This window comes from Furipterus horrens, unplaced genomic scaffold, assembly GCF_987537825.1.
Source record: "Furipterus horrens unplaced genomic scaffold, mFurHor1.1.pri manual_scaffold_8, whole genome shotgun sequence".
In the NCBI taxonomy this organism is placed as follows: domain Eukaryota; kingdom Metazoa; phylum Chordata; class Mammalia; order Chiroptera; family Furipteridae; genus Furipterus; species Furipterus horrens.
In genome coordinates this window covers 94909558-94931547 of record NW_028327178.1, presented here as the reverse complement: position 1 = coordinate 94931547, position 21990 = coordinate 94909558, and the positions used below count along the sequence as shown (strand labels likewise).

The following is a 21990-nucleotide window of genomic DNA, read 5'->3' as shown; positions in this document are numbered from 1 at the left end:
TACTTCTTTCTTTCTTTCTTTCTTTTTTAAGGATTTTATTTGTTTACTTTTAGAGCGAGGGAAAAAGAGGGAAAGAAACACCAATATGTGGTTGCCTCTCACATGCACCCGCAACCCAGGCATGTGCCCTGACTGGGAATTGAACGAGCAATCCTTTGGTTCACAGGTATTTTGGTTTTTTGCTTAACAATACATGCTGTAAATCATCCCATGCAGGTTCATGGAGATCTTTCTCCCTGCGTTTAGAACTGCATAACTTCCCCTCGTGTGGTTCCGTAGTTCATTCATCTAGTTACCTGGTGATGGACGCTTGGCCATCCCAACACTTTGCTATCACAAATAATGCCTCAGTGAATAACCTTACGCATATGTTTTTCATATTGGTGGAGTTCTATCTTTAGGTTAGGCCCTAGAAGTGAAAATCCTGGGTGAGAGGGTCCAGCAATGCTCTCTGTTAGCTATTACCAGATTCCCTTCTATAAGGCCCATTCTTTGTGACTAATTGACATTCCCACCAAAGATGCACAAGAGCGCCCATTGGCCTAAAGCCTCACCAAGTGTCGTCAAGCATTTGAGCCTCTGCCAATCTGATGGATGAGAAATGGCATTTCAGTACAGTTTGATTTACATTAAGACTTCTCACCTACAGCTTCCCAGAATGTGTAGTGGGTCATTTCCAACAATCCCAATAGACTGGATCAGGGTTGACCCACCCCTGTGGGTGGTTGGTGTTTGTGGCTCCCCATCATGCCTGGGGGCCCACGGGGTCTTCACAGAGTCACAGTTCCTCACCCCCTACCCCATCTTGGGTTTCTGAAAGCCACTGACACTGAGCCACCCCCACCCCAACCCCTGCCAGCTGAGGACACAGCTGCTTCCTCTACACAAAGAAGACTCTGAGACAGGGGCATGACTTGGCCTCTGAGAAATGCTGATGTCTTGACCTCATCCACAATTCGGAGGGCCAGACGGGGCTGAGGGATGACGGAGCCAGGACCATGGGGTGCAGAGGACGGGGTGGGACTGCTGCTGGAGGAAGCTGGATTTGAAGGTGCAGGGCACCCTGTCTCCCAGGATGGCTGACTCCGATTCTTGCTTGCCTCTCAGCCTTATGGCTCATTAACTCCACCCTCCCCTACCTGGCTGCCTGAGTGACCTGCCTAAAACTTAGAGATGAACACAGCACTCTCAGATGACAAACTTCTTCCAGCTTTTCAGGATGACAAACTCAGTTGGAATCTGATCCCCACTCACTTTCCCGATGGAATCTCCCTGTCTCCCTAACACACTCTCCATCCCTCCATCCCTCCATCCCTCTATCCATCCATCGGTGTTAGTTTGTCTATTGATGCATAACAAATTGCTTCCAACTCAATCTCTGAAACAACAATAACCATTGTTGCTGGGAATCAGGTCTTAGAAGCAGCTTACCAGAGTGGTTCCAGCTCAGGGTCTCTCGTGAGTTGGCAGTCAAGTTGTCAGCTGGGGTGCAGCCATCCGTAGGCTTGATGAGCAAAATCACAGAGGCAAGAAAGCATGGGCAATGCCTGAGGCTGGCCGAGTCCCAGCTCCTTCCTTCTTAATGCCCGCCCCACCAAAGCTGGCAGGGGTCTTGGCTGCCATCCCAGATGGTGAGGGACAAGGTCTGCAGGTGCTGAGGAGCTCCAGGTAGAGGGAAGCAAGGGGTTGGGGAGAAGACAGCTGGGACAAGAAACCCAAGTTCTGGATGAGCCATTGATGAAGTCTGTCCCACAATAACAAAAAAGGGCTGGGCTGGGGGGATAGAGAAACCCTGGGGGCTGCGGGCCCCAGAGGGGCAGGGACTAAGGGGTGGGCTAGGGGGAGCAGGACAGCCCTCAGCAGACCCTGTCTTGGGACTTCCAGCTGCAAGTCCTGCCAGGGCTTTGGCCTTGGTTGCCATTACCCTTGGAGCTAGACTTCTTCAGACCCCCACCATGGCTCCCTTGCTGGCAGGCCTCCTTGAAGCCCCCTTCCCCTGTCTCCTCCATCCAGCAGCTTGAGGAATGTTTTGATTCCTCTAGTGATTACATTGGTCCCTCCTTAATTTCCTCCTTGGCTTTTCATGGCTGTAAGGAGAAAATCCAAACTCTCTGCGATCTGCAGAGTTTAGCCCCCCTCTTCCACCTCTTCTAGCTCCCTGCCCCTCTCCCACTGCCTCTTTTGTGCCTCCAACCTGCTCTCCTACCACCGGCCTTTTGCACATGCTGTTCCTTCTGACTGTAATGTTCTTCCCTAACTTCTTCCTCTCTTCATATCTCAGCTGAAGCCTTCAGAGAAGCCTTTCCAGACCCTTAGAATCTACTGGGTTCCTTGAATAAGTGGTTTTTCCCCCTTTAACAACAGTACACCATGTGTACGATGCATTCATTACAAGGATCTGATCCCTTACTACACTGTGAGCTATACGAGGGCATAGACTGTCTGTCATGTTGCCCGGCACCCAGTACACTGTCCCTGGAATAGAGTAGACCAATGATAAATGCATCTCATGATCCCTGTCTCTTGCAAGACATGACAAATGCTTGGGGCTATTGCCTCACAGAAGGCAGGCTGGGGGGGAGGCAAAGCAGAGATTAGTGATTCCATTCTGCAGCTGAGAAAACTGAAGTTCAGGGAATTCAGGCAAACCCGCATGGCCCTCCAGGGAGTTAGTGGGCAGGCAGGGACTTGAACTAAGGCCCCTGTATAATCACGGGCTCCTTTACCATGAAGCAATTTTAGGAGCAGATCAAGTGTGACAGGTAGTTGTCCTGGCTGGGCAGGGTGACACTGTGTGAGTCATCCCTCTCTGGGCGGACCTCCCTGCTTAACTTAGGACAGTTGAATAAGGCAAGTTTCAAGTCTCAGGGGCTCCAAGAGGTTTTATTCTCAAGGGCTGTTTCCATCTCTCTGTCCCTGCCACCAGATTTTGGGCATCCCGGGGAGGGGTCGGACAGTGTCTGAGGTGCCTATGTGTCCACAGGTCTCCTCCATTCCCATCCCCAGATCTGGTATCAGGAAGCTCATTTAAGTATTCTATTTTCCCCTGCAAGAAGAGAAGACCATTAAGAGATAAAAGCATGTCTCTTCTGTCCTTTTTCTTTCCCGTGTTTATGAAGTAGGCAATGAAACCTATGCATTCTTCTCCCTCTTTCTGGTTCCTTTGAGGAACTTTTCCTTCCTCTATGCGGTCCAGGAGTAGGCATAGAATCTATTCTGGCCAGTCAGCCAGAGCTGCCTGGATTCTGTGTTAGAGGATTCTGAGGCTGCTTCTAGGTTCAGCAGGAGATTCCATGTTTGATGGTGTCTACCGTGAGTAGGAGAGGGCTGAATGTACGTGGGTGCCAAGGATTTGCTATCCTTTTAGTAGGAACTAACAAATAGTTACCGAATGCATGAATTCTGAATTCCAAGGCATTCTGATTCATAGGCAAGTCTATGCCCCCAAGTGAGGCTGTTCGCTGGTGAGATGTCCTGGCACCTGGCCCTGGGAATATCAGAGTAATAGAATATGAGAATCAATATCAGAACCATTTGCTGGAGACATATGATATACCCTTTCAATGGATTATTTCATTGGATTCTCACAAAAGTCTCATGAGGAGAGGATTATAATATCCATTTTATGCTGAGGAAACTGGCCACAGGAAGGGAGGGATCTACGCACAACTACCCAGCAAGTTGGTAGCAGAGCGCATCCCCACCTTGCTTGTCTGTTTTCTCCACTCTGCCGTGCTGTGCGTAAGACCGGGGAGGGGCTGGGCTCTTTCTCTGAATCTAGTGTAGCAGTTGGAGCATGATTCAGTTACTCATTTATCAAAGAGAGAGGAACTAAATACTTGAATAATCCTTGGAAAATCCTCTGGAAAGTCCCTGAGTGATGAACCCAGTCCAATCCAACATTTAAGCCTATGTATCTGGGGGCTGATTTCACAACCACTGGCCCCCAACATAGACAACACCATTTTATGTGTTACGTTAACTCAGTTGGGTGTTGGACACAGTGCAGAGCGCTTTACATGCATTAATTTATTTAATCCTACCGTAGTCCTATGAGGAAGTAAATATCCTCTCTGTCTTACAAAGGACGAATGTGAGGCTCTGAACGGTGAACCTCCATGCATATAGAATGGGGCCAGATCATACAAGGGTGTATGTATGTGTGTGTGTGTGTGTACATTTTGGGGTGCATGTGGAGTTGCACTGTGTCAGTAGAGAGTCCTTTTGGAAGAATAGGCATGCGAATAAAGGTGCAAAGGATGTCAAGAGGCCCAAGGGATAGACTATAATGAACCATTTATAAGCCATTTCAGAGTTTCCATTCCCACCTTTCTTTTTCTTTTTTAATCCTTGCCTGAGGATACATTTTTATTTATTATTTATTATTTATTTATTTCTGGGGTTGTTAAATTATCTTTAATCGAAATATGTCCCTTTGTAGTTTTTAACTAGCTGGGCATTCCACTGCCCCACTGCTGATGTCACCTCTAATGTCATGAGGGTGGCAGCCAGCAACATTGCAGCCCACAGACTGGGATGTCCCTAGGATCTCTTTAATGGTTCCAGAGAGTTCTCTAGCTCAAGATCAGTGCTGTGTCTCTTGGGCAATGGTGACCATCTCATCAAAGTGATAGTTCCCTCTGAGGGCTGTTTCTCCTTTAGAGAAGTACTTGACATATAGAAAGTTCTACTTTGTTATGTGTGTCTGTCTACATCCAATTCCATCAGTTGTGAAGGGTTTACAATCCACTCTTGCCAATGAGACCCCTGGAGCATGTTGTTTGCTCCTGCGCTTTCCAGAGGACAGACCCCCAGCCTTTTCATTGACTCTGTGAGCACCTGATACCCAGCCAATCCATTAATCTGCTTAACTATCTCAGACTTACTTTCTGTTGCCTGCAGACCCAGAATACTAGCTGTCATGTCAGTTCCGTCTCACTGCAGAGCTGGGACTTCACAACTTCCAAGCTGCAACCCCCAGATCTCAGAGGTATTCTGCACCTGACGTCAATCAGCAAGTCTGTTTTCTCCCGAACTCATGTCTGCAGTAGTAATACCAAAACCTGCAGGCTGGAGAAGATTTAATTGCTTAGTGAATAGAACCAAGGGATCCTCTGGGCTGTGCGGCATAGTGAACTGTTGAGGATTATTAATCCCAAATTAACAATGGGGAAATGGAGGTCCAGGGATATGAAGGGACTTGTTAAAAGTCACGCAGCAAGACAGGCTGGCTCTTAGCTCAGGTTCTCTCTGCTGAAAGACTGATTAATGTATGTGCAGTGAAAGATGACCTTTGAATAAGGCTTGGGTTTTGAATGTAAACTCTTGTTAGTGTACTCTTCCTTTTTCAGTTCTTTGCTTTCTCCCAATTTCTTTAAGTGTAATACTACCCCAGGGCCTTTGCACATGCTGTTGCTACTGCCTAGAACTCTGTTTCTCTTCACACACTCCTCTCCCACTCTTCACCTATTCCTTCCTCTCTTCCAGATCTAGGATTCTCTGTCCCTTCTGAGACCACCTGCTCTAAATTGATCTCCTTACAGTTCCCAATGTCAACATTTGTCTGTTTCCTTAGCAGTTACCACATTTAGTTGTGTCTTTTTTTTTTTTCTTTCTTTTTCTCTTTCTTTCTTTTTTCTTTCTTTGTCTGCCTATCTGCCCCAATAGTGCAGACTCTGGCTTGTTCTGGCTCAGTGCTTGGCACAACGTTTCATAAATAAATGGATGGATTCTAGAGTTATCCAGATAGAAAGCGTCTAGTTTCTAGTCTCCCTCCAAGCTGAGGAACAATGGCTTGGCCAAGGTCACAAAGGCAGTCATTATCTGGGAGACACAGGATATTTACACCCTACCACCAAATCTAAGAGGCAGGTATTATCATCATCATTATCATCATCAACACCATATCATCATCAACCCCATTTTACAGACGGGGAAAGTAAGGCTCAAGACAGTTCGTGACTGCCCAAATCCCTCAGCTGATAGGTGGCGTCTGTAAATGGGAGCTGCTGGGGCGGGCGGCGCTGCGAGGCGGCGGAGGTGGGAGCGCTGTGGGGAGAGGAGGGGCGGGTAGGCCGGGGCTGCTGGGCCGGCTCGAGCTCCCTTTGGCAGCAGGCGCGGCCTGGAGCGAGGAGGGGGGCGCCTGGTTCTCATCACGCGCGAGGCAGTCGGGGCGGGGGATGAGGCGCCGGCACAAAAGGCCGCCGTCGCGACACCCGGCCCACGCGGGGAGCCGCGCTCCGACGCGGGCGGGGCCTCGGGCAGCCCCCGCCCCGCCCCTCCCCTCCCCACGTTGGTGGCCCTGCAGCGCCGCCGCGTCTCTCCCTTGTCTCTCGCTGTCTCAGTTTCGCCCCTCTCTCGGGCACCTCCTCTCCCTGTCCCTTTCTCTGTCTCTCCAGCCTCCCCTCGGAGATGAGGCTGGGGTCGGCGCCCCAGGCCAGCCCGCTCCAGTGCTAGGCTGGGGACGGGGCTGCACCGGACAGACGGACCCGCAGAAGGACTGACCGGGCGCCCAGAGAGGAGCAGCCGCAGCAGCTTGTAGCCCGTAACCATGGTAACGCCTGCCAAAGCCTGGACCACCTCCCTCTGTCTTCTTTTGGCGGGGTCTTAGAGGGGGTGTACAGCGCAGAACCCGAGTTTTACGCTGAGACAACCCTCAGTATCTTGCCAGGGCTCTGTACTTAACGGCCCCCCACCAGTTGGGGTGGGGTGGTGGGGAGGTGCAGAAACCCATTTCTGGGCGATGCCCCTCCCTGCATTCTGGCCTCCGTCTCTCCTGTGTAAAGTGAATGAGTAAGACTTGTAAACTTTGATATTGCCCCATCCCATGGCACAGATCGGAGCTGAAATCCTAGCTCTTGGGCCTTGGACCAGACTTGGGGTGGTGCTGCATTTTAGACTTGTGGTCTGAGCTCAGATGTGCCCACTGTTCCCATACAGGGTTCGGATAGGATTGGGGGTTAAAGGCCCCTCTGAGCACAGTCAGGCAGTGCAGGGCAAGAAGGGTTAAGGGTGAGGAGCAGAGAGGAGGAAGTTGCTTACCAAAATTTGGGGTGGTTTTGCTCTTTTAGACTTATGGCAGGAAAGTCAGATATGCACCTTGTCCTAAGTTGAGGTGCTCCCATGGAAACTGGGTTGAGAGATAGGCCTAGAGGAGGGGGGAGAGGGAGGGCAATACCCACAGACCGTGACTTCCTGGGCTGGCACCTCAAGGTTAGGTCAGGCGTGTGTGTGTACGTGTGTGTGTGTGTGTGTGTGTGTGTGTGTACACAGAGAATGAAAGAGAAGTCTGTTTTAAGAGAATCCCGACCCAGCTCCAGACAGGCCCAGGAGCCCCAGGCAGATTCACATAGATTCACAGGAGTGGTGGGGATTTGGAAAAGGGCTGTGAAGACAGGCCAGGGCTTTAACCCTGTGACTGTGATCTACCAGGTTGAATTTGTGTGGGTTTTTATTATGTGCATGTCCACACACGGAAGAATTCTGTACAGAGACATGTACACATACACGCATGCATATACCCCAAAGCATGCTCCTTCTGATTCACACATCTTAACACATGTGCCCTCTCTCACACACACAAGCCTTGTCCACCTGCTCTCCCGTACTGCTAATATATGGACACACACCTGCATACACAGCACAGACATGTTGCAAAACCAGGCTCCTAAATTCATAAACCAGCAGGGCAGGTGTATGCACACATTGCTGTTGGAGCTGTTTGACAATAATCATCATAAGGTAATGTTATTCACCTCTCACCACAGGTGAGGCCCTGCCCTAGGCCACTTACAGACAGGAGCTGGTGTAACCCACACCAACTCTAATAGTAAACCTGCTGGTATTTCCACCCTCAGATGGAGACCTGAGGATCAGGGAGCTTAAGTGGCTGCCCAAGGTCACCCTACCAAGAAGTCAGAGTTAGAACAGCATGAATTCTAAACCTGCACTTAGCTGTCAAGGTGTTTGCCAAACCTTGCCTAGTTTGGGGCCTAACTTAGTTATTATTTTTAGAATCCAGAAACTCCTTGCTGAACCCTAGATCCTAAGATCAAGGGTTGGGCACTGGGAGATCCTCTCAAAGAATAAGCAAACTGTTTCCTAAATGAGAATGATGGACAGATTCCCCTCCTACCATTGTGTTGGAGTATTAAAGGTCATCACTTGCCCACTTCCCTGGCCTCACCTCTATACTCCAGACACTCTGACCTCGGTTCAGAGCCGCTTATGTTTCATGTTCCCTCCTGCCCCAGGGCCTTTGTATGTGCTTTTCTGCTGGGTAGAACCCTTTCCCCTAATGAATTCTAGTCATCCTGTACATCTCTATCCAAATGTCACCTTGTTAGGAAAGCCCTTCCCAATTTTCCTGATTCTCACTTTAGCATGCCATATAGCTCTCCTTCAAGAACCCATCACAGTTGTAATTTCTGTGGGATGATTTGACTAATGGCTGCCTAGTGTACTGAGGCAGCCCAATGTCAGAGGATCTTATGACAAAAGGTCTTAGGGTTATTCTGTCCCAGATTTCTATAATTTCAGTATCATCAGAACAATTTTTGCACATCCCCTAAGTGGATATAGGAAATAATAAATTCTGTGCATTATTTGTTTTATATTTTCATGTACATAAACTTACTTTATAAACTTAAAAAATATTTAAACAAGAAATTTTATATCATGACCATGAAAAGTCAGTATTCCTTGTCGGCAGTAGAAAGTAACTGTAAAAATATATACAACAAGGGCCAATCCATGTTGGAAAATTCTGGCTGCATGAAGGTGACTGTGGATGACTCCAAACCTGAGGGCTGCTTTCTTTTTGTGGAAAGGACTAATGACTAAGTGTTGAGAAGTGTTTGAGATGTACTGTCACTGAATGAGACCTTCTCTTTAGTGTCATCAAGAGCACCGGAAGAGAATGGGATTAACTTCTTTACTGTGATTTCATGTTGAGTTCATGTCCTCTCGAAATCGTGGGCCACCTGTGATCCTATCCCACGCTTTGAGAAAAACTGGTTGAATCCAGTTCATTTCATTCAACACTGCCAAAGTATTGTACCTGCTTCATGGCCGTGCCCCAGAGTACTGTGTGCCAGGCCCTGTATAAGGATCTGGGGCAGAGATGCATACGCCCTGGGTAGGCCTACATACTGAGAGTTCTGGGCTGTGTGATGGGCAGTGGCAGTCCATCCCTTTGCGTGGAAGCACATGTGTCGTGAGAAGAGATGCAGGTGGAACAGGGCCCCCAAGTGTGGGAGGGAGCTCACCGGGTCCAGGGAGGGGCGCAGCGCTTCCCAAAGCGGGGCACCCACCATGGGTCCTCGGAAGGCAGGCTTGATTTTATTATTTATTTTCTCATGCTATTTATTTTAATTTGATTTTTCAGTTACGGTTTACATTCAATATTATTTTGTATGAGTTTCAGGTGTACAGCATAGTAGTCAGACAATCATATACTTTACAAAGTGTTCGCCTCGATACCTCCAGTGCCAGCCTGGCCCCATACATAGTTATCACAATATTATTGGCTATATTCTCTATGCTGTAATTTACATCCCCATGACTACTCTGTAACTACCAATTTGTACTCCTTAATCCCTTCACCTTTTCACCCAGCCCCCCTCCCATCTGGCAACCATCAGTCTGTTCACTGTATCTACGAGTCTGTTCCTATTTTGTTTGTTCATTTATTTTGTTCTTTAGTGAAGAACTGTTTTGTTTGTTCTTAAATGAAATCGTATGGTATTTGTCTTTCTCTGTCTGACTTATTTCACAGAGCATAATACCTCGGAGGAGACACTTTAGAAGGCACTTAGAGGAACATTTTTTATTTTACAGCTTTTCATCTTAATGAATGTTAGGAAATAATCTAAATAATAGTTTATTTAAGTTGAAAACAAATTGACAAAAAATATAAATGTGAAGTAAATAATAAACAATGTTACATAAACCATAAGTGAGGATCTGTGAATAGCCAGAAAAACTCATGAATGCAGCGTGCAGGTGACTGGGAAGCCCTGGCTAGAGTGTCAAGTGTGTTAGAAGAAGTAGGAAAGGTGGGTTGGGTGTAGACTGATGAGCCACCAAGGCCAGGCTGAGTTGCTAAGGCAGTGGGGAGCCACTTAATGTTGTTGAGCAGGGGAGGGTCACAAGGGCCACTGTGGCGGCCAAAGGGGAGCCTGGTCTGGTGGCAGGGAGCCTGGGCAAGGGACAGAAGAGCTGGTAGGTAACTGCACAAGTTCATACCCCAACTCTACCATTTACTGACAGTAGAGGTTTGGGCTCAGTTTCTTAACCTATAAAATGAGAATAAAAACACCCATTCAATAGACTTCTTGGGAAGATGAAATAAAGTAATATATGGGAAGTGTTTAGCCTAAGGTTTGACATAGGAGTCTTGCTCGGGAAGAAGAAGCCCTCTGGTTAGAAGTGTTATTATCACGTAGTTTGGGTGAGAGATGGCGAGCCCTAGGGCAGGGGCAAAGGGGACAGGAGCAAAAGGCTCAGAGAGGGAAAGTGACCAATGGTATGTGACAGAGCTGGACTTGAATACCCTCTTGCTTCTCGGCTCACTGCAACTGGAATGTTTTTTCCAGTTTCTGAAAGTTTTTTTAATAAGGAGCCAATTCTCACTCATACCTCCACCCACACACAAATGAGGATTTAAAGCAGGAGAAGTTTGGGTTGGACATGGGCAAGAACTTTCTGGCAGCCAGAGCGGCCGAGTGCTGGCTTTAGAATCTCCAGCCTGGAGAAGTTCGAGAGGAGTGTTCCAGGTTGTTGAGGCTGGTGGTCACAACCTGACTCCTGCTGGGGGCTGTATGTGGCTCCCAGAGAGGTTTCTTTTGGCCAGCTTTTTAAAAAATTGGGTGGTGTTACTAACGTATCAGTCAATTGTAGGCGAAGGCAACACCCATCCAAAGCTGATGAGATGGGGCGTTTGCTCCAGGCCCTATTACTCCCCCTTGCTCCCCAGACACTGAGGATGACTATGAGGCGCGAGGGGGGTGGTTTCCTCACACCTGGCTCACCCAGTCTTCCATGTCAGGCGCCTGTCGACTTAGACTCTCCCTGGGCCTAATTATACCTTGCATTCTAGAACAGCCTTGCTGGAAGGGCCCCTGGGGACAGAGAAACCCAGTGCCCCCATTTTACACACAGTGAAACCGATGCCAGCGTCGCCCTGTGAGTCAGGGGTGTGCTCCCAGTTTCCCCAGGCCCTTCGGCCATGGTGGAGAGCAGGAGCTGAGGGCGGCCCTATGACGCTGCCCACCTCGGCTTTTCTCAGTCCCCTCTCTTCCCGAGCCAGGAGGTGCCGACGCCAAGTGATCCCAAAATGTTGCCTGTTGGAGCAAATGATAGCTCTGGACCTTTAAGAAATGTTCAGCCCATGTCTCAGAAGGCCCGACTAACAACATCTGGTGAGACCATTTAAAGAGAGAACCAGCCTTAAAACACACCCACAATCACACTTGTATTCCCCCCTCCCCTTGATTATAAAAGCTCTACAAGCTGGTTACAGAATGTTTGGAAAATCCAGTGAAACTACTAAGAAAATGAAAACAGTGCCTTACAAGGCCCGTGCCCCTCGCAGCCCTCGGAGGGGGACCCCAGTTAACACTCTTTGATGGCCTTTTGGCTTATACACGGGTTTTCCACAGTGGAGAGCAGATTGTATGGGGATTTGTCCTCTAAAAAATTCCAATTGTCAGAAGACTGGTTACTCCTGGGATAGGGTGGAGGGTGGTTGTCTGGGAGGGGGCCTCTTTCTGGGGTGGTGGAAATCCTGTATATTGATCTGGGTAGTAGTTACAGGAGGTATGTCCGTAGGTAAGAATGCACCAACCTGCGCACTTGGTATTTGTTTATTTTACTATATAAGGTAATAGTCAGGATTACAGTAATAATGGAGGCTCATTACCAAGGCATTGAGAAGGAAGTATACGAAACCCTACTCTCCTCTCTTCTCGTGCCCAGATGGAACTGCTGGGAACAGATGCTTCTCTGTGTCCTTTGGCACCACACAAGGTCCCCGTGTCAGTCCAGAAGGTCTGTGAGCACCGTACGAGGTGCCAGCTGTGCGGGCCGGGTTCCGCTGGTCTCCGTGGGGGCTCCTTCTCTGGCCCTGGGGTGCAGGGGAGGGGCCCAGGCTGCACACTGGCTCTGGCTTGTCTCACGTCTTCCTTTCCAGCTTCATGCTGTCTCCTGCCTGGGCTCCTGCTGAGGAACAGTTAAAAGGCCCAGCCGGGCTGCGCTCACTGAGAAGGAATGGAAAGGCGTCGATTAAGTTTCATGGAAATCATTTGGAGGGGCCCACGCCTGGCGGACGGTGTTTGGGTTCCTGTGGTCCCAGGCTGGGCTGCCAGGTTGGTTGTGAATGGAGAGTCGCCAGCTTTCCTTCCTGCAGTCGCCTGGTCCCCTTCACGGCGTGCTTCCCCCAATACTTGGACAGCTTATGAGCCCCTGGGGTTCAGGCGTGTAGCAGGTAATTCTCTGGCCAAGAGCTCAGAGTCCTGTTAACTTGGAACTCTTTCTTGTTACTGGCTGCCCCTTAAATGGTTACCGTGTGTGCCGGCATTTGAGCCAATTTGTGAAAGCCAAGGGCATCCCAGCTTGCGAGCCTTGGTCTGTGAGAGGTAAACAGCTTCTTCAGGCCCCACGCAAAATGGCACAAGACTGGCCACTCCTGAGGCTGATGGCTGCTGATGGGCCCAAGACAGACCAGGCACAAAGGGACCAGAGAAGAAGGCAGACTGAGTTGACCAAGACTTGGGTTGGATTCTGGCTCTGTCTTCTCTCTGGGAACTTGGGCAAAATCAACCTCAGTTTCTTTATTTGCAAAATGGGATGTTCTTGCTTAGCCCCTAAGATCTTTGTGTGGCGAAGCCAATATAAGTAGAGGGCCTGGTGCACATTAGGAGTCTGGAAGCTGTTGTTATTCTAGGGGTGACAGTAAGTGGAAAGGACCAAGATGGGGAAGATGTCTCTACACATGGGCAGGGACTTGAGCTTTGTCTGACAGGATGAGTAAAACTAAATAATTAATAACAATAACCACAGCAGCAACATCTTTTACTTTTCCCAAGGTGATCTATACCTGTTATTTCCTTGTGTCTCCAGATCTAGGAACTAGAATCCCCATTTACAGGTGGGGAAACCAAGGCACATCAAGGAGGAGGTAGTTTAGCTTATTGCTCCCAGAGGTTGGGATGCAGACCGCAGTTGGAACACAGGTTGTCACAGACTGGAACTAAATAACATGGAACCGTGTGGTGAGAGAGAGTCAGTCCCTTCTGAATTCTCCTCTGGTCTTCTGAGGACCCAGGGAGAAATTCTGCCTTCCTTCTTTGGTGAGGTGCCTTTACCACCTTTCAAATGCAGGGCAATCTTTTTTATTAGGAAGAAGGAGAGAAAACTCTTTGAGCCTTTAGGACGTGACCAACTGTCTCTGTTTTTATTATTTACTTTTTCTTTTAAAAAATAGTTTATTTTTTATAGAAACAGAACAGTAATATAAAATGTTTCATATAAGAAATATGTATTTATTACTTAGTTATCTTATTTATATATAATTATATAAGATATATACTGTAGCTATGATAATAAATGTAAATATATAAATAAAATAATATGAAAACCACCCAATGCATTGCTGGTTTATTTTTGGCATTTCATTCTATTTATGCCAGTTGGTACTGATTTTTAAATTTAAAGTGATGATATAATAATAACTGCAGTATGAACCCCAAAATAGCAGTGATGGCTCTTGCTTAATGAGCGCTTATTACATGGTAGTCCCATGCAGAGAATTCATATTCATTATATCATTGAATCTCCCTCATCTCTTTAAGTCAGGTACGATTATAATCTCTAGTATGACCAGTGAGGAAATTGAGGCACTTGCCAGGTCACATATTCAGTAAGTGGCAGAGCCAGCACTTGAACTTGGGCAATGCGGCTGCATTCTCATAACCAGTGTGGTGACACCGAGTCTCCCTTTAAAACGCGATTATGTAAGTCTTTAAAAAGTTGAGTGAATTTGAAGAAAAACAGCAAGTGCTAACAGTACAGATGGCGCTAGGATATTCTAAAATCCGTGAATGCGACAGTGAATGACTAAATTTCCAAAAACAAAATGAAACAAACTTTAGCCAACTCCATGTGCACACGAGGGAAGAGGCCCAGAGAAGGAAGGCACCTACCCAAGGGGGCGCAGTGAAGCAGAACCCAGGGGAGCCAATGCCCCAGGAAAAGCTGGGTGGAGCGGGGAGGGCATGTGGCAGGGGAGGGGTGCCAGTCTAATGGACTTAGTGTGTCTGTGTCCATGGATGTCAGGCATGGTCCTCTAACTTCCTGTTCCTGTTCCCACTGCTGTCATGAGGATTGCATGGAAGGGGGGTAAATAACTATTGGGGTTTAGCTTTGTCCTGGGGGGCATTGAAAGAGGTTATCAGGTCAGATGAGCCAACTAGTCTGCCCAATTAAAGAGCCTCCTCCACCTCAGTGTGAAAATAGCCCCTCCGGGGCATGCGTTCTCTCGACATCAAGTACCCTTGGTCCATCGCCCCCTCTGAGCTTACCACCGTAACAGTGCCAGGCCCCTCTTCCCCTCAGAGTGGGGGCTGTCGGCGTCCATTCACTCGTTCTACAAACAGTGATGGAGGGAGGCTGTCCTGTGCTCAGCACTGTTTGGGTACTGAAGACACAGCAGTGACACTGATATTTGTCTAAGTGCCCTGGGCTAATGCCTCCTGTTTTATAGCTTCCTGGCATTAGACTCTTGCTGGGATTGAGAAATGCCATGTTCCTCCTCCTCCAAGGCTCTGTTTTATTTCCCTGTCTCCAGGGGCCACTATTATATAAAAGGAGCTTCTTATTTATTCTCCTCTTCCTTTACATTCCTCAGTGACAGGTAGACTCAGAGCTCACCACCCGTCCTCCGTTATGCTTCTTAAGAGTGAAGAAATCATAACCATGGATTCTGTTATTGTATCTGAATGGAAACCTCTGGCCTTGTCCAACTTGCCTCTGTTACAGACATAAAAACTGTGGTTAAGAGAGAGACGTTTTGTTCCATTTTCTACATTTATGGAGCACCTATTTGGTGCCAGGGACCGAAGACCCTAAAGGAATAGGGGTCAGTGCCCACTGTGTTAGTTTCTACTGCTGCTGAAGCAAATGATCACAAACTTACTAACTTAAAGCAGCATGAAGCAATTCTCTGGCAGTCCCATACAGCAGAAGTCCAATGGGGTTCTCACTGGACTCCCATCGAGGTGCTGGCAGGCTGCATTCTTTCCTGGAGACCCTCAGAGAGAACGTTTGCTTGTGTTTTCCAGCCTTCCGCATTCCTTGGCTCTTTCTCCATTTCCAAAGCCAGCAGCTTCGCATCTCTCTGGTCCTTTCTCCACAGCCGCATTTTCCTCTGACTCTGGCCTCTTCTGCACCTTCTTGCACTTTTGAGGACTCTTGTGATTGAGCTCTACTTGGATAATGCAGGATAATTTCCCTTTTTTAGGCCAGCTGATCATCAACCTTTATTTCATCTGCAACCTTCATTCCTCTTTGCCATGTAGGGTAACATGTCCAGAGATTAGGATATGGGCATCTTTGGGGGTTGTTTTTCTGCTTACCATTCCTGTCCTCAGGGAGCCTGGAGTCCATTGGGGAAGGCAGCAATCAATGTGGCAACTGCTATGACTGGGGCACCATAGAAGCCCAGAAAAGGGGACACCTGACCCAGGGGGATAGGGGAGGGAGGTCAGAGAAAATCTCCTGGAAGAGATGAGGGCCGACCTGAATCATGAAGAATGAGAAGATGTTAGCCAGGTGAAGAAGGAATGGAAGGGGAAGGCATCCTGGGGGAAGGAACAGCATGTGCAAAGGCCCAGAGGTGAGCGAGAGAATGCATGAGTCATTGCGGCAGAAGCATGAGAAAGCCAGTGACGCTGGAGGTGACACTGGAGAGGTGCACAGTGGTGAGGTCATGGGGGATCTGGGCACCTGGAGGCTAATGCTTTCTGAAGGCAGTGGGGAACCTTTCAGGTTTTGAGCAGATGGAGGAGGTCAGGTCTGCATTTGATAAAGGTTACTGTGGGGTCCTGGTGGACAATGGCTGGAAGTGAGGCTGGCTATGGGTTGGAAGCCAATGAGGAGGTGATTCAATGGAACAGATGATGGGGACCTGGGTCAAGGTGGGGTCAGGGGAACAGAATAGAGCAGAGCGAGTATGTTGATGAGCTGTTGGAGGCAAGAACACTGTATAGGAAATGGCTGAGGGTTGTTTGGGGGCAGGGGAGGCAGGAGGAGGGGGTAGCATTATGAGCAGATTTCTTGGCCTAGCAGCTGACTAGACGGCAGGGCCATCACGGACGTAGGGACATGGGAGAAGGGGTAGGTTTAGAAAAGTTCTGTCTTGGGTTTGATATGTTGATGGCCTGTGTCTGATAGATCTCTAGGGGAGGTATCCAGAAAGCAGCTGGATATATGAGTCTGGCGCTCACACATCACTTGTATCAACTTGTATTGATTACTTATTGCCGTGTGACAAACCACGCCAAAACTTAGTGGTAAAAGACAGCCACCACTCATTACCACCCAGGCACTTGCATGCTGACTGGATCCTGTCTGATCTAGAATCGGTGTCACTGGTAGCTCATCTTTGAAATGCAGGTCTGCAGGTCAGCCAGGTGGTGGGATTTGGGGATGCCGACCTCCCCTTTCCCTCTAGCCCTCACCAGGATGCCTTCCTTCATTCTTTCTCTCCACCCTCGACCAGAGAAAGACATTTGAGCCAAGACCTGCAGGAAGTGAGGGAATGATGTTATCTTGAGGAAGAGTATTGTAAGCAGAAGGAACAGCCAGTGCAAAGGCCCTGTGGTGGGATTGTTCCCAGTGTGTTGAAGGAACAGGCAAGAAAGCCAGTGTGGCTGGAGGAGGTGAGTGAGGGGAAGGAGCAGAAGAGGAAGTCAGAGTTAGCAGGGGCCTTAATCATACGAGGCCTGGAAGGTCATGGGAAGTGGCCACTACCATGTTATTACTGCTACTATCACTCTGCATCCCCTTCTCCTGTCCCCCACAGGACCCCCCATCCCTGGACACAGCTATTCAGAATGCCCTGGCAGGCCTCTATCCCCCTTTTGAGGCCACAGCGCCCACCGTCCTGGGGCAGGTGTTCCATCTCCTGGATTCTGACTTCCAGGGGGATGGGCTGAGCTTCCTCTTGGACTTCCTGATCCCTGCCAAGCGCCTGTGTGAGCAAGTACGCGAAGCAGCCTGCGTAAGTTGGAAGGGATGCCCTCCAAATGGAGTGGGGAGGTCACTTGGCCCTTTAGTCTCTGCCATCTAGGAGTGCACTTTCACTAGCAGGGAGGAAGGCCTGGATAAACGGCATCCTTGTGGGTTCCTTGGCTCCAGGAACCTGCCCTGGGGCTGGCACTATGCACATTGGCAGGCTAGAGAATGTTCCAGATGTTCCCTGGAGCCCTTGAGGCCTTTCTTCTCAGACCCCTTCAAACCCAGATCTCAGAAAGGTGTCTCCTGAGGCAAAATGGAAATAAATGTATTTTAGGCAGGACTCATTGACTGCCAATGATGGGTCCTTACTCTGACGGGAACAGGGTGATCTGGCCTCAGTCACAATTTGTCCACTGATCAATGCCCTCAAGGATGCTTTGTGTCTCTGTCTCTGTTTCTCCTAGCTTGCCAGCATAATTCTTATAGGCTAGGTATTCCCACAAGACAAGACTGGAGCCCAAGACAGCTCTGGGATCAAATCATACTCTGGAGAGGAAAGTAACTCTTCCCTATCAACTGCAGATAGAAAAATTGCAAGGAAGGATCCTGACTGGCCAGGCTTGGGTTCTATATCCATCCCTGGACCAATCACAGCAGCCAGAAGAATGGAGTATGGGGATTGGCCAGCCTTGGGTCATATGCTTACCTCTATGGTCAGAGGGTGGAGGCTGTTTCAAGAAAAGGGTAGGGAGAGGCCTTTGGAGACCAAACCCTTCATTGGGTTGCCAGCTGTGCCCTGCTATGCTGTTATAATACCCATCCTCCTGCCACCCAGCCTCAAGAATTGCTAAGAGGGTTTCAGGCCCCACCAGTCCTTCCTGAGTTGCCAATGCCTGTCAGGGACATGACATATCAGGAGCAAAATATAAGGATGGAGACCATGTGCATTGTTTCAATGGTAGAAAGAAATGCTCTGTGGTGGCTAAAAGTCCAGGATTAGGAGCTAGAATTAGACATGGTTGGAACTGGAAGGAAACTGAGATAATTCATTTAACATGCTTAGCATGGTGCCTGGCACATAGAAATAGCTTCATACACGTGCATTGTTATTATAGGGAAGGTTGGCTCATTGAAACATTTGCAGGCAACTTCCACATATCCATGTTGCATAATTTCATGCACATTCTCCCTCATCCTTACTTCTTCTCTCTGACAAGCTATATAACTGCCAACTTCCTTTATTTGGCTATTAAAACTGCATTAGCCCCATTCTCTTCCCCACTTCTCCCGGGGACAAGGGTCACAACCTTTCAGTTTCTTTATTTTTAATTGTAGGTGACTTTAATTGCAAATATAGGTGAATTTGTGTCACCTCTGAGGTAGTAGTGTGGAATTAACAGTATGGCTTTAGGACATGGAAAGCCCAGGTTCATGTCCAGGCTTGATAGCCAGGTCTACAGTATAACTGACATGAACTAGTTTATCAAGTTGGGGTACAAGTATGGTCAAATATTATTTCCCCAATTAATAATTCCAGGAAACACCTGATTAATTATCAGGAAGCAGTGTCTCCCACATATACATCCACATTATATAAGATTATCCAGAATTTACTCAATCTATAGGAATCAGACTCATTTCAAAAAGCCAGGTAGAGAATAACCTGTTGTCAGTCTGGTGGCGTGCTCTTCTGTCATGGCCGCTTGGTGTCACTGCTGAACACTGGTCCAGTGCAGCCCACTGAAGAGGATCAACTAAGCGGGATCACTAGGTCCAGGCCTGCTCCAGGGTGACTTGCTGGGTCTACCTATACAGACAATTTGCTGGCACCTACTATTTAAAAAAAATTTTTTTTAACATTTTGCCTCACCTGCCATGTTGTTATCACTGATGGCAAATGAACAATTAATAAACAAGCAAATTAATTAATAAGCTTTCAAGCCCAGAATAGTGAGGCAGGGCCACTGAGTGACTTTCACTCAGTCTTGTTTCTACTTCACTTTGTGATTTCTCTACTTAGAAATTAGAGAACAATATAAAAGCAGTAAATGACTCTTTACTTTTGAGTAGATAATCCCCACAATTTTCCATAGACTAAGAATTGTCAAAGGGAGAGGGAATTAATATTTATTGAACATATGTCTTTTGTATATACCAGGTGTTGTTTCAAGTTATATATCATTGCCCTTATTTCTCATACCAGCCCAATAATCCAAATATGCAGATAGAAAAAAATGACGCTCAAAGGAGTCAAGTAATTTGCATACATTTGCCATTCGGACCTTGGAACCCATGGGGTGAGAGGAGTTTGGACAGACGGGGAGGAGAAGGGAGCATGTATCAGCAGGACAGTCCTCAGGGAAGAGAGAGGGGCTTGCTAACTAGTGCCTGGAACTCGAGCTTTTCGCCCTTGGCCTAGTAGGCTAGCAAGTATTTTTAAGATGAGGGTCTTGGACCAGGGTGAGGCAAGAGGCACTCACTCCCAGGGCTGTGAGACTTGCAGAATGAGCCTCCTTAGATGCCACATCCTAGGCACTTCCCTTGCCTCCCTGAGCCTCTGGCCTGTTCAAGATTCTTTCTCGGAGAGGGGAGGGAGCAGACCCAGCAGTGGGGCTTTCAGATTCTCTGACATCATCCCCTTCTCTCCACAGGCCCCCTACTCACACTGCCTCTTCCTGCATCAGGGCTGGCCGCTGTGCCTACAGGACAAGGTTGTGGTCCACCTGGCTCCCCTCAATCCCCTCTTATTGCGCCAGGGTGACTTCTACCTTCAAGTAGAGCCCCAGGAGGAGCAGTCCGTCTGCATCAGGATCAAGTGCCTCTCCTTGGACCTCCGCACAGTGGACACAAAGCCTGTTCCCATGTCATCCTACCCGATACTTTTCACCCAGGACTGGCTGGAGGCCTTCAACAGTGACTTTGAGGGAAGTCCCCTACACAGCTGCCTGGTAGCTTCAGAAGAGGGGATTACCCCCGTGTCCTGGACCAAGATAACCAGCCCAGAGTTTGTGGATGACAAACCCCAAGCAGTGACTGTCCTCTCCCCGGCCTGGGGGTCCCTTCAATTAGAGGCACTTGATTTGAGTGGCCCTCAAGAGCTGCACCAGGCCAGGTCCCCAGGAAGCCAGGTGCTTCTTGGCCAGAGCTTGGCCAAGGATCAGGGTAGCACATGTGGGATTAAGTACCCAGGACTCATCAAGGTGGAGCAAAACAGGCCTGGGGAGGTGGCCTTCAGGATGGACGATGTGGCCAGCCAGGACTTAGAGGGAGATTATGTAGCTCTTCTGGGCTTTTCCCAAGAGAGCAGAGGAGAGTCTCTGAATAAGGAGGTGGACGCATCTTGTGCATGTCCTATTGGGGCACTGGAGGAGCTCTCCAGAACTAAAGAAATCCCTTTCTCTCAAAGGATGCTGCCTCTCTCAGGGGCCAACGGGGGACCTTCCTTGGAAAAATGTGCTCGTGCAAAGCCAGCAAACTTGGAGGAAGAGCCCTGCATTTTGGGCTTGAGGAGAAAGGTCAACCATAAAGCCTCCTCCCACAACTCAGAACATCAGCCCCAGGAGCCCTACCTCAGTGTCCTTGAGACTCCACTCCATTGTGCCTCTGGCCTCAGGACAGATATTGCAGAAGAGCCAGCTGCCTCCAACACACAGGAACCTCTGGGAAACCCAGAGAATATGGCCCAGCTCAGGCCTGAACCAAAACAAACGCCCTCTCCCCGGTTGTGCCCCGCTTCTCCTGCTGCTCCAGCCCTTGAAACCAAAATGGGAGAGAGGGCCAAACAGGGAAACTGGAGATTTCCCAAGCCCATTTCTGGCCCTGGTCGAAACAACTCCTCTTCCAGATCCCCCACTCTTGGGCTCAAATTCTTATTTTTGAAGGGGCAGAGGCAAGCCTCTCTGTCCCCAGAGAAAGCCTCGCTCCAGCACGACGGGCCCTGGAAGGTCTTGTGGTCACTCTATTCTCCCAAACCCAACCAAGCCAAGTGCTTGGGGAAAGGTAAGGTGCCCACTTGCTCAGCTGGACAAGGGAACTGTTCTCTGGGTGGGGTCAAGTGACAAGGTGGTGCAGGCTGTCAGGGACAAAGACACATCTGGGCTGCTCACTCTCTGCAGTTCAGAGCACAGGGTGGCATGTCAAGAGCCTTGAAGTCTTTTGGTTCTAGAATTGAGCAAGGTTGTGACAGTGGTGATGGCTTGTGTCCACCCCCCAGGCTCACTACACACTGGCTGGGTGACCTTGATCAAGGATTTAACCTCTCAAAGTTCAGGTCTCCCTCTCTGAGCAATGGGGATCCTCCCTGCCTCACAGAGTTGTTCTGAGGTTCAAAGAGATGCCCGAAGTAAGGAGATTAGCACAGTGTCTGTCACACAGTAGGGGATCAATAGTTGTAAGCCATTATTATTAGTCAGAAGGATATTCCCCACCCCCGGGAAATTCATCTTCTGCGTAACACCCTTTGTTGTTGCTTCTCCCCAGCTGGAATAACTCAGACCAAAACATCTGGCCTAGCTGCTGACTCAGGCCCAGTGGCTGGAGAAAAGTCTGGTTTCCCAGAAGCTTCTACAAGTCCTCCAGACAGAGGCCCCACTGTGGATGAGGAACTGCCAGGGCCCGTGCCCGGGATTGGGGCTCTGAATATGGACATCGTCCACTCCAGGATAGCATGCCTGCCAGGTCCTCAGGATTATAGGGGCAGCTGGAGGTGGAGGGGAGAGGGTGTGGGGTAGGGGTGGGGCCCCTGAGCATTCTCAG

The 21990-nt window shown here is 48.8% G+C and overlaps 1 protein-coding gene across 3 annotated transcripts in view; it reads left to right on the top strand.

Moving 5' to 3' along the window:
- Positions 1-6327: 6327 nt before the first annotated feature.
- Positions 6328-21990, top strand: part of KIAA1755 (KIAA1755 ortholog) — a 32760-nt gene continuing 17097 nt past the window's right edge. For 2 of the 3 annotated variants that reach the window (XM_090286390.1, XM_090286389.1), the window contains exons 1-4: positions 6328-6553; positions 17081-17278; positions 19887-21234; positions 21715-21912. In XM_090286390.1, coding sequence (XP_090142516.1) covers positions 6551-6553; positions 17081-17278; positions 19887-21234; positions 21715-21912 — 1747 coding nt within the window. In that variant the 5' untranslated portion in view covers positions 6328-6550. The remainder of the gene's footprint in view (positions 6554-17080; positions 17279-19886; positions 21235-21714; positions 21913-21990) is intronic. The other variant, XM_090286391.1, reaches the window with a different exon arrangement.